Source organism: Corvus cornix, chromosome 2, assembly GCF_000738735.6.
Source record: "Corvus cornix cornix isolate S_Up_H32 chromosome 2, ASM73873v5, whole genome shotgun sequence".
Lineage (NCBI taxonomy): Eukaryota > Metazoa > Chordata > Aves > Passeriformes > Corvidae > Corvus > Corvus cornix.
The window spans coordinates 3,111,795-3,133,945 of record NC_046333.1 but is presented as its reverse complement, the minus strand read 5'-3'; the positions used below and the strand labels follow the sequence as shown (position 1 = coordinate 3,133,945).

General features: G+C 42.0%; 1 protein-coding gene across 9 annotated transcripts in view; it reads left to right on the top strand.

The window, feature by feature from the left end:
* Window positions 1-22,151, top strand: part of ADCYAP1R1 (ADCYAP receptor type I) — a 137,719-nt gene that overhangs the window by 38,813 nt on the left and 76,755 nt on the right. For all 9 annotated transcript variants that reach the window (XM_039549635.1, XM_039549641.1, XM_039549640.1 and 6 more), the window contains one exon: window positions 18,052-18,157. In XM_039549635.1, coding sequence (XP_039405569.1) covers window positions 18,052-18,157 — 106 coding nt within the window. The remainder of the gene's footprint in view (window positions 1-18,051; window positions 18,158-22,151) is intronic.

Sequence of the window (22,151 nt, the reverse complement as noted above, 5' to 3'; positions counted from 1 at the left end):
TTTTTGAAACCTCATTTTTATTGAGCATTTATAAATGTTATGTGCATCATGAATAGATGACAGAAACTCACCCTTGCCCAACTGATTGTCTTATATTTTCAGTATCTTGTGACTCATCTTGGTAGGGTGGTTTGTAAGGTTATCCCAAATGCTGTTTACCACTGCTGCTTCCTGGAACACATTTTAAAAATTGAATACTAAATGTGTGTTCTTGTATGGGTGAGGGCAAATGCCATTGGATCTTTGTGTCTGGAGTAAAGAAAAATGGCAAATGCATCCATTAAATAATTTGGATTATAAAATTAAATACTTCATTATAAAAAACACCCCAAATTCAAAGAAGATCTATTTTAAACAGAACAGGGAAAATATTTTCCCCACAGAACAGTATTTTAAAAATATTTTGTAGTGCTTTCATAGAATTATTATTTCCAGTAGAGTTCAAAGAATCCAGTCTCAATTTCAACCACTTATTCTCCCTTTTTTTTCTGAATCCACTTTTTCTTCAGACAAGAAACAATATGGAAATGAACACTTTTTAAAACTCCTCAGCTCTTTTCAAAAGAAACAAATGCCAGTTGCTTGTGGATTTTTTTTTTTTTTGGCTATCAATATGGTTTAGACTGTAAATCCAATCAACGTGTTGAGGGAAAATAGTCTCAAGGAACATCTTTTGGCCAGATTTAATGTGTGCTGGGGAGTTTGATGCTTTCCCAACCTTTGTACGTGTTCAGTGCCTGACCTCACTGTTCCAGCCTCCTTTATATCTGGATTTCTATTGAGGATTTCAAAGTGATAAAGGATTTCACTGTTCCTGCCCTTCCCAATAACACATTTCTGCCGTGCTCTTTTCTTGCTCAGTGGGCTTCTTTTGGAGTGCAAACTTCTCTAAGAGAGTATTAATTCCCTAAGAGCTGTAGACAGAACAAAACACTTTATCTGCTGTGTCCTCTTTTCCAATGATTTTGGCCCCACAGGCTCTCTCCAGCTCAGAATCTGTGACCAAAATGTGTCATTCAGGGGTTATTTAGGCTAAATCCAGGCTTTGCTTTGGTTTGAAGACAGCTGAAATAGTTTGTCAACAATTTCACCTACTGATATTTGCACATTTGGGAAGGGGCAGTCCAAGGATTTTAATTTGGTTTTAATTATTCTTCCCTGACAGCCACATCTGAACATGTTTGCTATTTGCCATAAAACTATTTCAGACCTTCACTTTCTGCTTTCTTCTTTGCTGAGGGCCTTCAAGATAACAGATAATGCAAAATGTAGATTGGAATAGGATTAGAGATCTGCTAAAGCTCAAGGGTAGAATGTTGTTTTCGCTTCCTCAGAGATATTAAAATGTTCTTTTTCCTGCTGCCCTCTGGCTGAGCTGGTTTTAGTTATTAGATCTCTGTTAGCCAGTTATGATAATTTGCTCCATTATTTAAAAAACATACAACAAATGGCAAATTTGCCATTTCTGCAATAGAAATTAAATTCTCGTGTAGTTTCAATCTAAGTCCATTTTAGTAGCTCTTCCAGCAACACAGATATGCAAAATCTAAACCTTTTGGGCATCATATGGTTTATTGTGTCTGAACTAATGCAGGTGAACAAACTGCATCTCATTTAAAATGACTATCGACTCTCACTGTGTATTTTCAGTTTAAAACGTTTGCCCCCCAAAATGATGAATTTACTGTTCATCCCATAAGTGGCTGTAGCTGTAGGCATTCCCAGGAACACTTCGTTTGCAGAGCAGCTGTGGGAGAGCCAGGAATTTTGTACAGACAGGCAGCATCGGTGGGAATGGATTGAAGGATGCTGAAGGGCTTTTAAAACCCTAAGGAAAGCAGAGTAATATGATCACATATATGCATATATATTTATCTTCCCATTCCTCCATGTCATCCCCGTACCCTTAAAACCTGAATGCTGTTGGTTGATTCAACTAAATTTGACAGAACCACATTCTCAGAAAAATCAATTTTCTAACAGTTTCGTGCAGATGTTTAGGCAGGGACTTTTTTCTTAATTTCAAACAGAAAGATAAATTTCACAATAAACTTAATAAACTTGTTAGACAGAAGAGTATCCAAACTGGAGCTCATCTTAGGACTGGGGTTAATGGCTTTAAACTGAAAGAGGAGAGATTTAGATGGGATATTGGGAGGAAATTGTTCCCTGTGAGGGTGGGCAGGCCCTGGCACAGGGTGCCCAGAGAAGCTGTGGCTGCCCCTGGATCCCTGGAAGTGTCCAAGGCCAGGCTGGACAGGGCTTGGAGCAACCTGGGATAATGGAAGGTGTCGGGGTTGGAACTGGATGGTCTTTAAGGTCCCTTCCAACCCAAACCATTCTGGGATTCTGTGATCTGGGAGACACTGCTCCATGTGACCAATGGCTCATGACTTGTGCTGCTGTTCAAAGAACACAACAAATTTATTTAAATTTTTTAAATCTAACAGCTAATTCAGGCGTCTGGCACTTCAGGATGACTGGCAATTAGAGCAGTAACCCAAACCATGAGAGCTTGAGGGTCAATGTTCTTATTGACCCTTTTGGTGCTTGATTTGAGCAATTCTGCAGCTTCTTGCTACTCAGTTCCCTGTGTCAGAGACCAGCAGCACTGCCCTGTCCCTGAAAGGTGTGGAAAGAGGAATCCATTGGATGCCAAGGTGTGCTTAAGCCTTAGTGGAGGTGCCAAGGGTAGATGTGTGACATACAAGGAGTTTGATCTCTCAGCACTGTGGAGAAGCATATCCTGCCTGGAGATCTGTGCAGGGGTGAGGAGCTCTGGCTGACACTTGGCTTTCAGACATTCTGAGCTTTATATCTTCAGCTATCCTGAAATAAAAATAAAAGGACTGTTGTGTTGTATATTCCATCTCTTTTGCAGCTCAGACCATTAAAAATTTTCATCACTTGGATCTGAGTGAAACACAACCTCAGGTCATTAATTCATTGCACTGAAGTGATGATCAAACATCTCTATTTTTCTGCCTTTCCCCTCACACTTCTTTGTACCTCGGCTGGTATCTAAATTATTTTCACCCCCAAAATCCATATCCATGGATAGCACATGGCAGAGCAGCTGGGGACACCCTGGGTGCTGTTGCAAAGCAGTGCCTTCATTTTGCATTGATTTACATTTCCCTTCTCCACAGCAGTTTATTTATTAGATTAATCCAACTATTTGCTGGTTCTATTTTAATATTCAAGGGATTTTTTTTTCTGTGAATTAAAGCAGTAGATGGGGACAAAAAATAATAAAGTTTATTTTCCATTGGTTTTCACACTGTAACCTACTGGTTGCAACATTAATTGTGCAGCTATTGAATTTAGGGACTACAAAGATAGAGATTAAACTTCTTTTCCCTTTTGTATCCCTGGATTTTTCCCACAGCTCTGTTAACAAAATCCAAAATGCCACCTTGTGAATGACAAGCAGTATTTTAGGGGTGGCTCATCTTGTACTGAGGTCAGCTCCCACTGCACGGTGCTGCTGCAGAGGGCAGCTCTGGGATGTTGAGCAACGTGCAGTGGCAATTCTCCAGCTGTGCTCATGGATCTGGGAAAAAAACCAAACACCAAGCAGCTGCAGAAGCTGGCAGAAGCCGTTGCAAAATAACTCTTAAAACTGGGGAAGAATTAAATCCTATTTAACGTATTGCAAGGAAGAAAAAAGGGGAGTTTGACAGGCATGTGTATGAATAACATTAATCTAGAGAATTCTCAGTACTGCTTTTTGGCATTTTGGGACATTGTTTTTATTATTCAGAGCTTTGTGATTTTTTTCCACGTGTGAAAACGTGAAATATTTATCTCTTATCAAAGGTGTAATGTAGAAATTCTGAACTCAGTAATCTTGAGGATCAAATAAATGAGTTAACATACTGGAATCACCCAGAATAATCCGTGAGGGACAATATAAAAGAGGTTTCACCAGTTTTGCTTTCACATCTTTGTTTAGCTGAAGTATGACAGTAATTTGCTCTCCTGGCAGAGGAATCCCTGCTCTATTTCTCTCTTCAGCATGTATTATACAGAGAATTTTTACATGTGTTAATGTTTGCTTCTGAGAGCAGGGAAATCAAAGCAGCCAAAATAGCTGCTCCCATTTCTGATCCTGTCATTCTCCCTGGAACACTAAACTTTTTTCTTTCTGTTAACTTCAATCTGAATAAATTAGAACATTACCACAATTTAACATTACCATTTCAAGGGCTTTGGAACTATATTCCTTTTTTTTTTTTTTAATGAGTGGAGAAAAAATGCTCTGCTTGTCTTTATTCCATTGTACATGTCTGGCTCTAGATGGACAATAGTCAGAGAATCACAGAATCATGGAATGATTTGGGTTGGAAGGGACCTTAAAGCCCATCCAGTGCCACCCCCTGCCATGGGCAGGGACACCTTCCACTATCCCAGGCTGCTCCAAGCCCTGTCCAACCTGGCCTTGGACACTTCCAGGGATCCAGGGGCAGCCACAGCTTCTCTGGGCACCCTGTGCCAGGGCCTCCCCATCCTCCCAGGGAGCAATTTCTTCCCAATATCCCATCCATCCCTGCCCTCTTTCAGCTTAAAACCATTCCTGCATCCCTCCATCCCTTGTTCCAAGTCCCTCTCCAGCTCTCCTGGAGCCCCTTTAGGCACTGGAAAGGGCTCAAATATCTCCTTGAAGCCTTCTCCAGGTGAACACCCCCAGCTCTCTCAGCCTGTGCCTAGACTCCCTGGGAAGTAAAATTAAAGTACATGGTGGAACTGAGTTTTTTTTGTAACTAGAAATTCACCAGCACAAGAGAAATTAGCACCTGGACATGAGCAGGAAGGTGAAAATGAAACTGTTAAAGGTCAATAACTGAGAAATTCTGGGCACTTCAGGTCCTGGGCAGGCATTTATTGGGGATATCCAGCTGAAACTGAGCAGCAACCTCTTCTGAGGTTTTGGTGTACTAAGAAAAAGACACAGGTATGAACTCATGGCTGCCCTGCCAGCCAGGGAAGGTATTCTGAGGTTGGGTTGCAATTTTTGTGTGGCTTTCAGCAGCCACCACTGAGAAAGAGGCAAAATTTGGCTTGTGCTGCTGGGGTGGATAAAACATCAAGACACATCAAAGCATGTGGACATCAGGGATGGCTGAGGATTGCAGAACCACCGTCAGTGAGGTTATGATGTGGTTGGGTGTCAGGAAAAGTTTCTTCTACCTGAGGTTTGTCTGGCACTGGAACAGGTTTCCCAGGGAAGTGGTCATGGCACCAAGCCTGACAGAGCTCAATGAACACTTGGACAATTCTCTCTCACCTGGTGGGATTTTTGGGGCGTCCTGTGCAGGTCCTCAATGGTCCTTGCAAGCCCCTTGCAACTGAGCATGTTCTGTAATTCCATGTCACAGATGAAGTAGTATCCAGCATTTTCAAGCTCAAATACATAAGATTGGGCTCTCTTAGTCAACAGTCAAGGACCCCATTAATATGACATGCACGAAAACCCCAGCAGAACTCTCACCTCTTTCTCCAGGGTGCCAAGTTATTGACACTTTTACTACACCTTTAGCACATTAAATTGGGGAAGAGATGCTTGAATGTATCAGCCAGCACTTCTTATCTGTAAAGTAGAGCTGTAACCATTTATACTTCGGCTCTAAAGCCTTTTTTTTTTCTTTTTCCCTTTCCTGAAAAAGAAAAATTCTCTCTTGTTTAAGTATGGAAAAGGATCTGAGTCTCAAAGCCTGGGCATTGCAGTCAGCTGCAAACAGCACAGCTGAGGCATCTGCTACCCTGGGAGAGAGCCCCTGTGCCAGCAGTTCTGCATCCACAATGTCCCTGTACATGCCAACACTTCAGAAATGCCTTTTTATGAACTTTTTATTAAATGCAGATTAACTGCTGCGCCTTGTTGGAGCTGAGGACAACAGGACTTGCACTGCCAGGTTAATAAAACCCACCCCGAATCTGTCCTTATTTAGTGATGTGTCCCTTTGAGGAAATTTCTGTGTAGCACAAAAGGCAGAACATGTTGGAGCAGAATCTGGGTCATGACAAGGCTCTGACAGTGAGACCTGTGGCTTATCTGTCAGGGTTTGAAATGCATCCAAGCCCTGCTGGTTTGTTTGGAATGAAGTCACCCTTTAAGGGGGAGATCTGTTGGTAACAGAAGACCATCTCAGTCCCTGCATGTCGTCCCTCCTTAAATCAAACCCTACCCCACAGTGAAATAAGAGTAAAATAGAGATTTGAGGGCGGGTATGCAATCTGGCACTGGGTTTTGTTGGTTTAAGTTGGTTTTCTAGTAATTCTGCAGTGATATTTCGTAAGACATTTCTGAACTTTTCGAAACCTCCTAGAGGTTAGGCTCAGGAAATGTTGCGTGATCACTGGTAGGATTTTCTAAGAAGGTCTCATGAGCAGTGCATGTATGATAAATTCATTTTTGCACGCATTTTATGCTCCTATCCTGATGCCACATGAAGCAAAGCCTTTGGATAAGGACTCACACACGGATAGGAAATGCGCTTCTTGCAGGATTAAGTAGTAAGTTGCCTTTTTACATCATGGTTCATAAGCACTTTAAGTTAGAGTTTACAATGGCAGAGTATTCTTGATACACAATAATAAATAATGATACTGATACATAAAATGTTAGGAAAGGGAAAAAAAACCAGGAAAAAATTTGGAAAGGAGAACGAGGAAGCTGGATGTGTAACACACCTGCAGCAAGACCTGCTCTCAACTATGTTGTTCCATTCTAGTCCAAATTTTTACCTTTCCAAAATCTCAACTTTTGGGGATCCCATTCCCTAGCTATGTGAAAAAAAAAAAAAATTAAAATCATGAGTGTTCAGGGTCAGCTTCAACCAGGGAATGTTTTCTAGGGTGTAGGAAGGCTCCAGATATTAGTAGGAAACATTTCTGGATATTTTGCCCTGAGTGTAATTTGGACCAGCGGTTTCATCTGTTGTTTTTTTTTTTTTCTGGTCATTTCCTGGTTCCATCTCCGCTCTCCTCCTGTATCTGCTCTTCCTAACTCCTCACAAAATGGATTGAGGTGGACGTGTCTGAATTTTTCAGAATGTGTAAAAAGAAAACCCCTCTAATTGTTATACCTTGTCTGAGATGTTCTGGAATTCAGTTCTTGTGATTGAAGAAAGGAGCTGGGTGTGATTGTGTTTCCCTGTCTCTCAAGATCTTGTGAAGATGTCAGTAATTAATTACTGCTTATTTTGGGTTTTTTGTGGCTAATACACAGATCCCTGCTGGCTGTGAGTCTGGGCCTCTCTTTTATGGCATCTCTGAAAGAATTTTGTGGTTTTATTGTTCCTTTGAAACATCAGGCATGGGGACTTGAGGTCCAAAGCTATTTTCCATCACCTGTTCATTGCATGTCCTTGAGAGGGGTACATTTGTGCTGCAACCAGATCAAAAGGCATAATCCTAGTCCAGAGCTGCATGTTCTCAGGCTCTGAAAATATAATATATATAAAATATAAATAATATGACTATAATATATAGGGTTATAGGGTTAAAGACAAAGGCCAAATCTCCAGCTGAAAGTCATTATTTGTTAATCTGCATTAATGGAGAAATTAAAACATTTAATGAGACAAACACTGTAAAACAGGTAATGTGTCTTCCTACATGCAGTGGTGTCCAGGGCATCATTAAATGTCATTAAATTGTCATTTTTAAGCTTACAAATGCCCAAGACAGAGATGCTACGTGTGGTTAAACAACTATGAATTACAAACATACCAAATCCCTCCTGCTGCATCAGTGGGGGAACTGTGTTGGTGGAACTGATCACTCCTCTGGCAGGGATTTATCTACCCAGGGCTTGGTTATTCACTGTCAGGACATCACTGTGTACCACCAGAGATTTTATTTCCTGAGAACTGCATTGAAAAGTTTCTGTTCAAGAGTTGTTTCCAGATATTTGAATGCTGGTGATCAACCATGTACACAGCACTTCTGCTGGCCTGTACAGCCTGGGGTGCTGAAGGTGAACAAATAAGGCACAGATAAGAGTTTCCAAGAAGGAGGATGGGGATGGGGTTCCCCAGTGCTGGATCTGCTGCCACTCGAGTCACCTTGGGATCCCATTTTTGTTGCCAGCAGGAAACAAACACTGACACTGCAAGTCTCTCTTTGTTTTCACCCTGATAACTTAAGACATAAATACTGATCAAAACTGAGTGTCCAAAACATTAACTGGCTGTGAGAGAGGTGTTTTCTGCTGCTCCTCAGCAGCACAGCATTGAGACAGCCCTAAAAGCAGAGATAAGGTGCCCTTCGGTTGGCAGACAGTCATGAAAGTAGGACCTCTGCTTTGCTAGATCACCTAATAAAAGTGGCATTAGTATCATTCTCTCTGGTATAAACCCAGACTGAAGGATCACGGTGGATAAAAACTTCAGAGGGGGAAAATTTGGATTTTTTTATTGTGTGGAAAATTCGGTTTCAATATCTTCTGCCATGCTTCAGTAATATGTTAATATATCTCACCTTTTTTTTTTTTCCCCTTTCTTATTTTTTCGTTTTTTTCTCTTTTTATTTGTATTGTTTTGGTTTTTTTGTTTTGTTTTGTTTTAGGGGTTTTTTTTTTGTTTGGGGTTTTTTTGTTTGTTTGTTTTCTTTTTCAGTTTGGTTTGGTTTGGTTGCTTAAGTTTTGGGGTTTTTTCCCCATGGAGGAGGTTGCATCACCTTTTAAAACTCCAAGTAAATTTTTCCTTACCCCTAAACTGGATTACTTGAAGGACACCTCATGGGGCCTCCAAAAGAGTTGGAGAGGGACTTTTGACAAGGGCATATAGTGATAGAACAAAGGGGAATGGTTTAAAACTGACAGAGGGCAGGTTTAGATAAGATATGAGGGAGAAATTCTTCCCTGTGATGGTGGGGAGGCCCTGGCACAGGTTGCCCAGAGAAGCTGTGGCTGCCCCATCTTTTCCTTTCTGATCCCTTTAGCTGGGCTCCACGCTGGTGCTCTGATACCCCATTCACTCTGCTCCCTTCTTTTCTTCAGGAAAATGTACTTTATTCCCCTCCTTGAGTTTTTACAGCAAAATAGTGATGAAACCTTCCAGAAACAAGAAGGAGAAAGAAAGGTTTGCTGAGAAAACAACTCTAAGTACAGCCTTTTGTGCAAAGATTTGATTTTTTTGGGAACTCAGTGGGGTTTTTTAGTAGTGAGGGAATTTTTTTTTCATCCTCCACTTTAGCACAATACCCAACCCAATGTCTCTGAGCACTGAAAGAAGGAGGAAAATTGAGAATAAGCTTGAGCACTCCCAATTACCACTGCTGTAACAAGCTGTTTGCCTCTGTTCTCCAGTGCTCTCCCCATTCCCGGAGCCCCTTTAGGGAATATTGGAGTAAGATCTGCAGCACGAGGCGCTCACTGGAGCTGCCTGCAGGGAAAAGAGAAAGGGAAGAGCATGTGTGATAGTTGAGGGCAAATAGCTTTAATTTAATTAGCAGATTAATTAAAGCTTCCTCCCCTGGGCAGGGTATGTGCGTGTGTGCGTAGAAAGTTTTTCTGCAGCCTGCTGTAGCTGCTCATCAATGTGTTCCTGTTCCAAGTGTGACTCAGATGGGGCTCCCACTGAACTTGCTGGGAGCCTCTACAAAACAAATTTCCTGTCGGGGACCTTTTCTCTTCAGGGTTTTGTTTAAATGTAATGAAGTATAAATGGGCAAATAGTAACAAGTAGCGACAAGAGCTGGCTTTGCAAATGAATGTGGCATCCAGCAGCACGACAGCTGCAGAGCTCCTGAAAGCTTCTCTGTTTCCCGATGTCCCTGCGGTGAGAGAGGCCTGATGTTAGCACAGATTCCCTCAGAGAACCTCCCCAACAGTTCTATGCAGTGTGATGAACCACACAAGTATTTTTGGGAGCCCTGACTCTGCACACTTTGCATGAGTCCTGAGGAAAGCAGAGAAGGCCAACAGTATCCTGGGCTGAATTAACAAGAACAAAGTCAGTAGATAAAAGGAAATGTTTATTCCCTTCTACTCTGCACTTGATGGATCACTTATAAAATCACAGAATCATGGAATGGTTTGGGTTGGAAGGGACCTTAAAGATCATCCTGTTCCACCCTCTGCCATGGGCAGGGACACCTTCCACTATCCCAGGCTGCTCCAAGCCCTGGCCTTGGACACTTCCAGGGATCCAGGGGCAGCCACAGGTTCTCTGGGCAACCTGTGCCAGGGCCTCACCACCCTCACAAAAGATAATTTCTTCCTAATATCTAATCTAAATCTACTACTTCTGGAATATTACATCCAGTTTAGGCTCCTCAATATATAAAATACATCAGCCAACAACAGCAAGTTCAAAGGAGAGACACCGAGATGGCCTGTGTGGAGAGGATGAGGAAATTTGGCTTTTTTTACTGGTGGAAGGAGAGAAAATTTGGGGGCAACCTTGTAGCAGCCTCATGGTATCTATGAGGAGACCAAGAGGAGGAAAGAGCCGGGGCTCTCATCATGATGTGTGGCAGGAAAATGAACTGTGTGTGTCACCTGAAACAAGGGAGGGTCATACTGGAGAGAATCCTTTTCACCCTGAGGACAGGTAAGCATTGGAGTAAGCTCCACCGAGGTTGTGCAGTCCTCATTCTCAGAGTTTTCCAAAACCTGGGTGGAAAAAGCCCTGAGAAGCTTTACCAATCCTGTTTCTGACCCTGCTCCCAGTGGAAGGTTGAGCTGGAGTCTTTCGGAGGTCCCTTCCAACCTGAATTACCCTATGCTTCCATGATGATTCTCCCTGGAGACACCTGTGATGGATAGTTGCCATCATTCAGAGAAAGCCACCAGAGACAGGGATGTCTGGGTGAAGGCAAAGAGTAGGAGGGACTGAAGCTTTAAACACAAAATCTGTAGACCAGGAAAAGCAGGTTAAAGCTTTAGGTTATCTTTTACATCCTATTGATTTTGGGTTGCTCTGGCAGCTGATACAGAGTTCCAGGGCTGCTTTAAACAGGGGACATTCCTGTATTGCCAGCGCTGCCTCAAGAGTGAAAAAGGTGTACCTTTCCTGAAAATCCTCTGGAGAAAATAGGAGAGGAGAACGTGCCTCTGCGTTGCTGTTGCTGACAGAAAATACAGCTGTAAAAATGATGGTCCGGGACCTTCTTAAGGATCATCTGGACCCCCCTGTTCAGAGTTTATATGGGAATTTCAGGCTTCAGAGTAACCAGTCATTTTGCCAAGGCAGCAGATTGATCTAACAGAGAAAATCTGGGATCTGGGAAAGCAGGATCATGGTCACCTACAGGTTTACCCCTCTGGATCAGCAGTTCCTCAGATTCTATGAACCACGTGTCCCAGATTGCTCAGAAATCCAAGTGTTTCTATTTCAGCTCCCTCATTTCAGGTGTTCAGCTGAATCTGAACATCTCATCCCAGATTTATGTCAATATAAATCCTCATTTCTCAGCTGGGCACGATGTGTTAAAAAACAGGGATCCCACCCTTCAACTTCCTCTCCAGTAATTTTTATTAATTGATCAATCTGAACTTCTGTGTTAAATCTGAAATGGTTACCTGAGGCTGGAGCAGTCTGACCACAGAGGAAAAAAATACTCATTATTTATCCTCCTTTGTCAATCACAAATTCCAGCAATTTACATATGCATGACTTGCCTGTAACCCCCCATCCAGGAAATCTCTTGCTGTGACAGAGACTTGGCCAAACCCTGGATCCCCACTGGGCTGTTCTCTTTGCCAACAGCTCTGCCATGTCCCAGCCTGTGTCAGGAACTGGGAAGTGTCCTTGGAAGTGATTGTCAGTGATATTTGCAAGCCCTGGACCCCTGATCTCCTGCAGTGAGGCCATGCAACCCAATTTTGCTCCACTATTAAAAGCTTTCAAAGTGGTGAGAATCTTCCCATAAAGTTTTGTAAGGGAGTAGACCCCGATTTCTTAAATTCCCTTTCCTTTGAACAATTTGAAAAATAAGTGGGGATTGCCATGCTGGCAGGAGATTATCAGCTTTTCTACCCTGTGTTGGCCTCTGAGGAATGAAGGAAGAATCCGACCTGTCCTACTGGGAGTTGTACTTCAGAATTATATCTTTGGAGAAGAAATTCTCAGGAATTTCTGGAGAAAGCCATTTTTATGAAATAAAATCAGCAATCAGAAGGGCTGTTAAACTCTTATCTCAAGCACATTATGTCTAGCAGGATTTTTAATCACTTTTCCAGTGAGTGGTTCATCCTTGCCAGTACAAGGCTTTGAGAAGCATCACCTGCTGTTAGAGATAGGGATAAGTTGGTTTGATCCAAGATGATACTTCCCATGGAAGTCCTCAGCTCTCCTGGGAATGCTTCACAGTGCTCAAAGAGGGGATTTACAACTGGGGAACCTTCAAGAAAGACGGAGAGAGACTGTTTATGAGAGCCTATGCTGACAGGACAAAGGGACATGGTTTTAAACTGGAAGAGAGTAGGTTCAGATTGGATATTGTGAAGAAATTCTTACCATGAGGGTGCTGAGGCCCTGGCACACATTGCCCAGAGAAGCTGTGGCTGCCCCTGGATCCCTGGAAGTGTCCAAGGCCAGGTTGGACGAGGCTTGGAGCAGCTTGGGATAGTGGAAGGTGTCCCTGTCCATGGCAGGAAAATTGGAAAAAAATTATCTCTAAGGTCCCTCCCAATCCAAGCCATCCCATAATTCTATGATACTACAAAAAGACAGTTCAGGCAAACTCAAAACCAGGTTTACCCCATGTTGTGTAACACATCTTTTGTCGAGCATTCACTTCAGAAGGCATCCACTGAGAGAAGGGAACTGTTGAATGTGCTGCTGCTATTTTTTCATCTGCAGTGGGATGTGCATCTCTCCAGCAGCCATCAGTGTTAGAAGGTGCCCATATCTTAAATTCACAGCAGCCACTCTGAAAGGGATCGATGCCTTTTCTTGGCAGCGGGTTCTGCTGGTGTTTTTTTTTTTTTTTCCCCCTGCACAATTTGCTTAAACCATGGCATCCAAACTCTGCGGCAGATTGCACCATTGTGGCTGGGTTTGAATGAGTTCCCAATGGCTTTACCCCCTCACTCAGTGAGAAGTTTGAAATCACAGCGGTTTGGGTGCCATTTACACAGGAAGACAAAAAATGCAGTCAAGTGACAAACCTCAGACCTTTCTGGGGACAGCAACTTGTTGGACTGCCAAGCCGGTGTTGTGGGGCCCAGCAATGATGCAAATCAGTTCTGGAAGAAAATCCAGACAATCAGAGCTCCTTCCCAAACCCCTCTATTTTTAACACAACATTTTGCAATCCTGGCCCTGGTTTGACCAGCTGAATCATTGCTTGGTGAGAACGGGGACTCAATCTAATGGTGTTGTTTCCATGACAAAGTGAGCTGCTTTTGGCAATGCTCACGGAACAATTTATCATTCTTGAAGCTAACTTTCCAATACTGGAAGTCATAACAATTAGTAAAATGTGTGTAATTCAGCTTGAAGTGAGTGATCTCATGTACCTTGCAGATTAAACTCCTCTCTTGCATTATTTTAGAAACAACACTTAGGCAAAAGTTGAATCACACCCTAATTCATCTTTGTGTTGATGTAAACCCATATCCATGAAGGATTTAATGAAGATTTGCTGTCGTTGTTGTTGTTGATTCTTGCCTGTCCTTCTTTACCTCTCTCATTGTCACAGTGCCTGATATGACATATCCTGAATGGAGTGGAAATGTTCACATTCCTTAAAAAAAAAAAAATTAAAAGTCAGGACTTCAGAGATGCAGCACAAAAATGCAGAAGAGGAAAGAACAGCCAGTGGTACTGAATTACCATATTTGGTCTGGTCTTTATAGAAATGCCAAATGAATTCCCAGCTCACCATCATGTCATTACTAGGACTTCAAAGCAGATTTTCTGACCCTGGAGTTTCTCAGGAATACTGGTGACATCTCACTTCTGCAGATCCAGTGAGTTGACTCGTGCAGGGAAATCAAGTTTTATAGTAGTTGTGATATTCTTATTGAGAATAAAATGGGGAAAATGGTATTTTTTGAATAACTGAATGTAGTCAAAGACAGTTCAGGTTTTGTGGCTGGACTGTTCTGCACTGTTGGTATATATATATATAATTATATAGACCAAATTTATATTCTATAAATATATATAAAAATATAAATATATAGACCAAATTTATTGTACATATGTAAGTTGCAATATAAAAATCTGATATTAATTTTACCATAATGCCAAAGGAAGAGCAAAGAGTTAAGTGCTGGAAATTACACACAGCACATAGCAGTTTATATTTGTGCTGGCCACCTTAATAAAAGCCAAGGAAGGAAAATGAAAGCTCTGAATTTGTTGTACATCTACAATGTCCTGCCAACTTCTTGTGTTCTCTCAGAACTAAACAGATATTGACCCTTTTGCTGTCTTTGTATCTAAATGAATATACACCTTTTCTAAACTGATGTGAGTCAAAATCTTTCACTTCATTGAGAGTAATAAATTTTTCAAAAACCTGTGAATTTCATGCACTGTCGACTTGGATTCTTGGTTTTTCTAGTGCGTGTCAAAACAGACTTTAACTGCACACATCATTGATCTCTTCTGGGAAACTGAAACCAGACTGTCTCTGCTGAACACAGGAAATTGCAAATGTCCTCGGGGCAAAAGAAATGGGATCAGGAGGCCGTGGAGTTCAAGCTTACACTGCCACTTGGGCCTGACTTGGCAGGTTAAAGGCTCTACCACTCCATGGTCAATGGAGAAACATCAAACCCGTGGATCCTTTCAGGAAAATGTGATAACATTAAAGCCTCTCTGCATTCAACAGACAAACCTTTTGTTATTAACAGTCCAAGCCTTTTTGATTTTCCCAGATACGGAATTGCTTGTTAGGATGGATGACAGGCAGCTCATGTTCTCTGACACTGAGGTTGATGCTTCCTCCCTTCCTTTGCTTTCAGTTTCCATGTTCCCCAAAATTATTTTTGTAAAATCTGTTGATGAAGTGCTACAAAATGGCACAGAGTTGGTTATGGGAAGTCACACCAGAATAATCTGGCAGCACTGAAAGCTTGAGCAAAGCTGCAGGGACAGGTGAAGCACGTGGCTCTGGTGCTCTCTCTGTCCCCACCTGAGCCTCCTAAGCCAGACTTACTGAGATACGGTTGACTAAATTTAATCAGTTTAGTCAGAGACATCTGACTAGATGTGCCAGTCTGCAAGGAGAACAGTAAAGTCTGAGCTTTTAACCTTTGGCTTGCTTTATAATCAATCAAGTCCTGGCTTTGATACAGATCTAGCAAAGAAGATACCAAAAAAAAAGTAAGGATAAATCACACTCTTTTGTTTTTTCACTGTGGATTGAATCTAAACCTGCTTGTCAGATGTCTCTGAGGACATGGCCATAGTGGGTTTCTTAGTATTCTAGAATAGAATCACGGAATGGTTTGGGTTGGAAGGGGCCTTAAAGATCATCAGTTCCACCCCCTGCCCTGGGCAGGGACACCTTCCACTATCCCAGATTGCTCCAATCCCCATCCAGCCTGGCCTTGGACACTTCCTTCCAGGGATCCAGGGGCAGCCTGGAATAACCTGTGCTAGTGTTTCCCTAACCTCCATCATTTGATGGACTCTGGATAAATATCTGCATCTGTGTGTAGCATTTAACATCCACAGTCTCAAGCTGAAGCGTTCTGTAAGTTCTGCAAGTTAACAGTAAGTGTGTGAAGAAATATTTCCTTTTGTTCAGTCACATCCTGCTTGCATAGACAATGCATTATTATTATTAGCAGTAGTAGTAATAATAATAACAATATTATTACTAAATGACAGCTTTTCCAACTGGTACCTGGTGAGCTGTACAGAAGCTGCCACATTTGTGTATTGAGACAACCCCTGACCACTCTTTTCACACCTGGGCAACTGTGGAGAGTGAACCTGCACTAGCAGCAGAACTCTGGGTTTCTTTGCTATTTCCCTTTTATCTTTTAAAAATATATTCTAAGAATTTGAATGTCAGCCAATGCAATTTTCTCTGTCTTTGGGGAGGCTTAAGGGATGATGTAGCAAAAGCCCTTATGTTCTTGGGAGATCCTAGAGATCTGTGACAGTTTATCTTTTCCAGGCACTTGGGAGCCCTTAAAACAGAACCATGTTTGTTTTGAAGACAAACAAATCTAATAATGTGGTTGTGCCTGGTGTGTCCCTTGGGGGAAAATAGCTGAAATTTATTACTGGGATCTCGGAGATGATGAAACTGTGCAGCATTATGAGTTCCTACAAATGGTGAGGAAAGCTTTCCAGGAGAGTTCATCAAGCAACCCTCTCTGTCCCTGAAATAGGGGTGGTGGCTTTTTGCAAAGCTGGAAGTGTGCAGATGGTTCAGAGCATCATCACACAAACAAAAGCACAACGCAAGCACCATCAAACTGGATTATTACAGACTCACTGAATGGTGTGGGTTAGAAAGGACCTTAAAGAGAAATTTCATTCCAGACTCCTCCCATGGGACACCTTCCACTATCCCAGGCTGCTCCAAGCCCCTCCAGCCTGGCCTTGGACACTTCCAGGGATCCAGGGGCAGCCACAGCTTCTCTGGGCAATGTGTGCCAGGGCCTGCCCACCCTCACAGGGAAGAATTTCTTCCTGAGTCTTGATCGAAATCTCCCCTCTTTTATTTTAAAACTGTTCCTCCTTGTCCTGTCACTATCTGCCTGTGTAAAAATTTTTCTCCCCCTTTTTTATAAGCCACTTTAGCTGCTGAAAGGATTTCATGTGCCTTGGGATTTGCTGTCAGGGTGTGTTGAGTGCATGATGGTATTTTGGTGCATCCCTGATCCCAACTGTTCACTCCATTCCCTGGGAAGTGAGGGAAGAAAAGCTGAAGTGTGCAGATGGGGCTCCAAAACAAGCTAGAGTAGCTTAAATTTGGGTATTTCTTTCCCTGTTTCCTTGTCCCTACTTAGCAGATAAGGGGAAACGGGTCACGCTCCATTTCCTCTGTGGTTTTCCATTGTCAAGAGTGAAGGAAATGGGATGGGAAATAAGAAATAATGAAATTGCTCCAGTGAACCAGGAGGACCTTGCCCACCTTCAGCCAGGGCACTGATTTTCATGGTGTTTTTCACTGAGTGGGGTTTGAACCTCAGCTGTGCCCCTGTAAAGTGATCTCATGAAACCTGAGGTTTTATTCTCCTTGAATGATATTCCCTGGCCCCTGGCTGCTATAGGAATGAAATCCTGGATTGATTTCCAGAAATGGGTCACATTGTTATTTTGTTGCTGCTTTGGGATTTCCTGGATTGTGTTGCCTGCAGAGTTCCTCTCATAAACAAAATTTTTATTCCCTTCTTTTTTCCCCCTTTACTTTTTTGTTGTAGTGGGGTGTATTAGAGAGTTAAAGATAGAAAAATAGAAAAAGAGAAGGAAAATATTTGGATCAAGCCAGCCTGGTTTAATTGGCATTGTATTCTTTTTGGCAAAAGAATTTGCTGTAAATTCTCTGGGAATAAATAAAGTTAACACTGAGGAATGAACAAGGTGAAAGAATAAGAGAAACAGCTTTTAATTTGGTTTGGATTCCAGAGAGATTTTAATGAATTGTGCAAAGACTCACAAGAAACTGGTGGAGGATCAAACCAAGCCTAAATTGATTCCTGATTCCTCTTTAAATTATTTCTCTATTTAAAAGATATCCTTGTTTCAGCTTTTTATGAAGAAGGAATTAAATAAAAAAAAGCAAACATGTTAGAAATCACATTTTGACAGGAGGAACAATATAAAATCCCCAAATAATTTATGAGAATTTAAATTACTTCATTTGGCCTTAGACCTGCTAGAAGAAGAAGAAAGAAGAGTAAAAGTGAAGGAAAGAAAATGAAGTTTGTTACAGTTTTTGTTCAACTTTGAATGATATTTTTCTTTCTTCTTCCTTCTTTTTTTTTCTTGTAATGGAACCTTAAATCTTCCCGATGCTTCCTGATAACCTCACCATTAATTTTTTAAATGTTTTTGGGGTTTTTTTGTAACTGTAACTATTTTAATTTTGTAACTGGGTTTTTTTTTCCCATTTCCCCCCATATTTCAGGTTTCAGCAACCCATTCCAACTGCATCATTAAAAAGGAGCAAGAGACTTGTCTGGAGAAGATCCGGAGGGCGACGGCCCTGAACCCTCTCAATGACTCTTCTCCAGGTGAGTTTCAGTTCATGCACATTGAGCTGACAATTCAAAGTGTTTTTCACCATTTCCTGTGGTGCCTGGAGGGGTTTTCAGCAGTGTCAAAGCAAACACTTCATGGCAAGAGGAGCATCACTGCTGCTGAATGAGCTCGGGGAAATGTTGAAAGGACAAAAATTCAATCAATGGGAGTGCAAAAGAACCATTCCTGGTTATTATCAGAGGTCAGGAATCTGTTTCTTTACTTTAGGTAATGCAGTTACAAAATGTCTACAAAACCAAAAAAAAAAAAAAAAAAAAGGAAGAAAGAAAATTAAAAAGAAAAGACACCTGGATAATTTTTGCCTGGGTGACAGCAGCTTTGGGGACAGGATGTGACACAAAGTGCTGCTCTGGAGCAGCTCATTTTCCCTCCTCGTCTTGGTAATAATTTGTGCATCTCTCCCATGATCCGAAGCCCTTTACAGGGATTAACACTGGGATCTCTGTAATCTTGATGAAGGATACTTGTGCTATTGCTGAGATAAGAAACTGAGGCAGCGAGTGAAGAAATTTATAGTTTAATATCCTGTCTTATTTCCTCCTGACCGCAGCAGCAGCTGCCTGTGGCCAGCACCAAGGAGAGAAGGGCAAAGAATGGCAAAGGAACTAATTGGAAATCAGGATCCATTTACTGAGTCCTGTCCAAACTGCTTCTGCTGTGACTGGAATTGATAAAACCGCAGAGAAAAGCCGATAAAACACATTGTGTGTGATGAAGGAGGGGAGATTTGCCTCCCCTTTTTCTTGCAGCACATTTTAGTGCAGAAGTAAAGAAGGGCAGAGCGTAGATATCTGTGTTACCAGTGTCCTCTAAAGCAAACAGTTCTGCATTTTAGCTGCTGGGAGTGTTTCCATCAGAGGGGAGTGTTTCCATCAGGGTCCTGCTGTTCATCTCATGCATAAATTCATTTCTATTCTGCTGCCCAGCTCTGGGCAGACAAACTGTGTGCTGTGGTGGAAGTGAGAAAAGCTCCGTGTACTTCAGGCAGTTCATTTCACCCCCAGGGATGTGGTTTTGAGACCCTCTTTGTGCTTTACAGAAGAGCTTCCCAGTTTTTCCCTGGTCCAGAAGTGGCATAAGCAAGGAAAAAAGGGGAAAAAAGCCTGTTTCTCATCCCCTACCCCCAGAATGATGCCAGGAGCTGATCATGAGCCCTACTTCTTATGCAATGGCTATTGTTTGGATTCAGGAATTCATAGAACTCCCCAGGTGAATAGAGACCATTTCACCAGCCAGTTTGTTCTTTATCATCCAAATCCAGAATAACCCTGACAGCTGGGGACTATTCACTCTGAACTCCTCCCCCTGCCTGTTCCAAATTGAAAGGACACAACTCAGAGATAGAGGAAGCCCAGAGCCATTGGAAAGGCTTTTGAATCTCAATGTGATTAAATTTTATCACCCACTCAGGCAGGAAGGGACTGGATCCTTTCAGGCTCTCACTCTGAGCAGAACCCAGCTGCTCCCTGTTCTGCTCCCCCAGTCTTTGCAGGCTGAATCGCTGGGAAGATTTTCCCAGGCTCGCTGAGCATCTTTGAGTTGTTCCCCACATCCTGTGGCAACGACTTCCATACTTTATGTGGCTTTGAGTAAAGAAACCATATCCCCTCCGAGAGATTAATCTTCCAGTGAAGGATTCTGGTGTATTTCTTGTTTGAAAGCCCTTTCATTCCATAGATCCTGCTTGCTGTCCTTTTCCTCTAAGTTTTAAATATTTTAAATTTTTTTCTTAAATTTTTGTAGATATGTTTTAAATTTGTTTCATTTCACCTCTGGGACTACATTTCACTCTAAACTCTTTAAATCCTGACTTCAAAGCTCACTTTTCATTATATGGTGCTTACTTCAAGCCAGATCCTGCCACCCTCCCTCCCAACAAAGCTTTATCTCCTTAGTTAAAGGATGAGATATCAACAAAACTCTTATCACCTCCTTACTGGTTAAATTTTTGCGAGATGTTTCACCACAAAACTCCCTGAAGATGCAGTAACTTTCCAGAAGTTAAGCAGTCATAAGTGCAGGGTGTTGATTCCTCTTGCATTCCTCCTGCTGCACACAAACTGTTTCTTATTTGGGGAAAATGAATATTGCTGAACATACTTTTGTTTGTTCAGCACTAAGACTTACTAATGATGGCAGGTAGTGGAGAAATGTTACCAGTTTGTTTCTTTCAAAGAACGAGAAAGATGGGAAATAACTCCTTTGCTTGTCAGAAACAGCTGAAAGAGGGAAGAAATCCCTCCTGACTGGTGAATAAAATTCTGTTTTTTCACAATTACGTCTTCCCCTCTTTGACTATTCCTGCATGGAAGTTCCCATAGAACAATTCAGTATACACATTTTTTGAGAATATATTTCTCCTCACTGTGGCTGCAAGGTATGAAATGGGATTGTGAGCTTTTAGGAAGTCTGTAGGGGCTTGTGAACTGTTTCTGAGTGACTGTGATGTGAAAGAAAAATCCACCTTTTGTGGCAGGTGACACAAAGAGGGTCACGTACAGAACTTGGATCTGGGACATGAACAGTCTCTGTGTTCTGTATTTCTACAGGACTTAGAACAAGAATATAAAATGTTAGAGTTCATGAGTCCTTCTCCAAGGTGTCCACATGGCACAAAAACAATAATGGCAATACTATTTAAAATTATAAATAACTAATTATATTTATTTATTATCTCTGTTTGGAGGCCTTGTTTTCTGCACTGATAATTCTCTGCATGGGAAACCCTGTCCTTGGGTGGCAAAATAGGAAGAACAACTTATGGGTTCCTCCATTTTGCAGGAACTCAGCTCTGCTGCCTTGGCTTTACCCCCTTGCTGTGTTGGTGAACACAAACATCGACCAAATGGGGTTTCTGATGTTTCCCCCTTTCTCTCCTACTCTGCCTCTCATGCCCAGATGTTCTGCTCATTATTTCTTTATTCTTCACAGCACTGTTTTCTCTCCTTCTGCTGCTGTGCCATGCCTTTAATGCTTCAGAGGCAATGACTGCCTTGAGATTTTCTGTTTGGTTTCTTTTTTTCCATTAGTTTCATGATGGATTCTTCCTCTTAAATGCTTTAAATTCTTTAGGAAACTTTATATGAGAAGAAATAGGGGGCATGTGCTGACCCTATGTGTCCGTCCCCGTTCAGTCATCACTTACAGCCTGAATGAAAAAGAGAATTTGAAGGAAATGAAATCTCAGCAGGACCCAGAATCTGACTCCTTTGCTCTGGAGAAGGAATTAAACTGATAAAGCAGAGTAATGAAAGCCAAAGGCAGACAAGAAAGGAAGGAGAGCAGTGATTACTTCATACTCAACTTCCCCAGGCAGTGGAGCCAGGCTATTTCTTACATCAACGTTTCCAATCTCCTCTGTTTGAGTTTTCATCCCTCTCTTCCTGTGAAGCTGCCCCAGTTTGTGCTGGACCCTTTTCTAGCTCTCACCAACCCTCCAGGTGTTTTCTGCCAGATCAGAATTGATGAATCTCACTGCTGATCCACATGCACCCTTTTTTATTTCTGTTTCTCCTGTCCAGACTCTTCTGACCTGTTCCCAACCCTGGGGCTAGGAAAGACTGACACAGGAGTTACTCAGATATTAATGATAGTTTCCTGGCTTATGTGCATTTAGCAGAAGATTTATCTAATTAAATGTTGATACCTGCAAGTGCATCTGCACTACAAATGAGCAAGTCACCTTCCTCAGTTTGTAGCTCTGGATGTCTACCAAGTAGAGCCTGAGACAGACATTTATTCCCTCCTCAATGCAGATTAGATGATGTATATTTTTTCCCTCTGGACACATATGGAATTAAGGGTGACCATCTCAGCTCTAAATAATCACATTTAAGTGTCTACGTTTGATCAGACAAATCCCACCTTTAGCTTCTGGCTCTGATATATTGAGTAGGTCATGCTGGAGGTCTGGATCACCCCAAAAAAATCTGAATTGTGATGGAAAGAACCCTGCTGATGAAATGG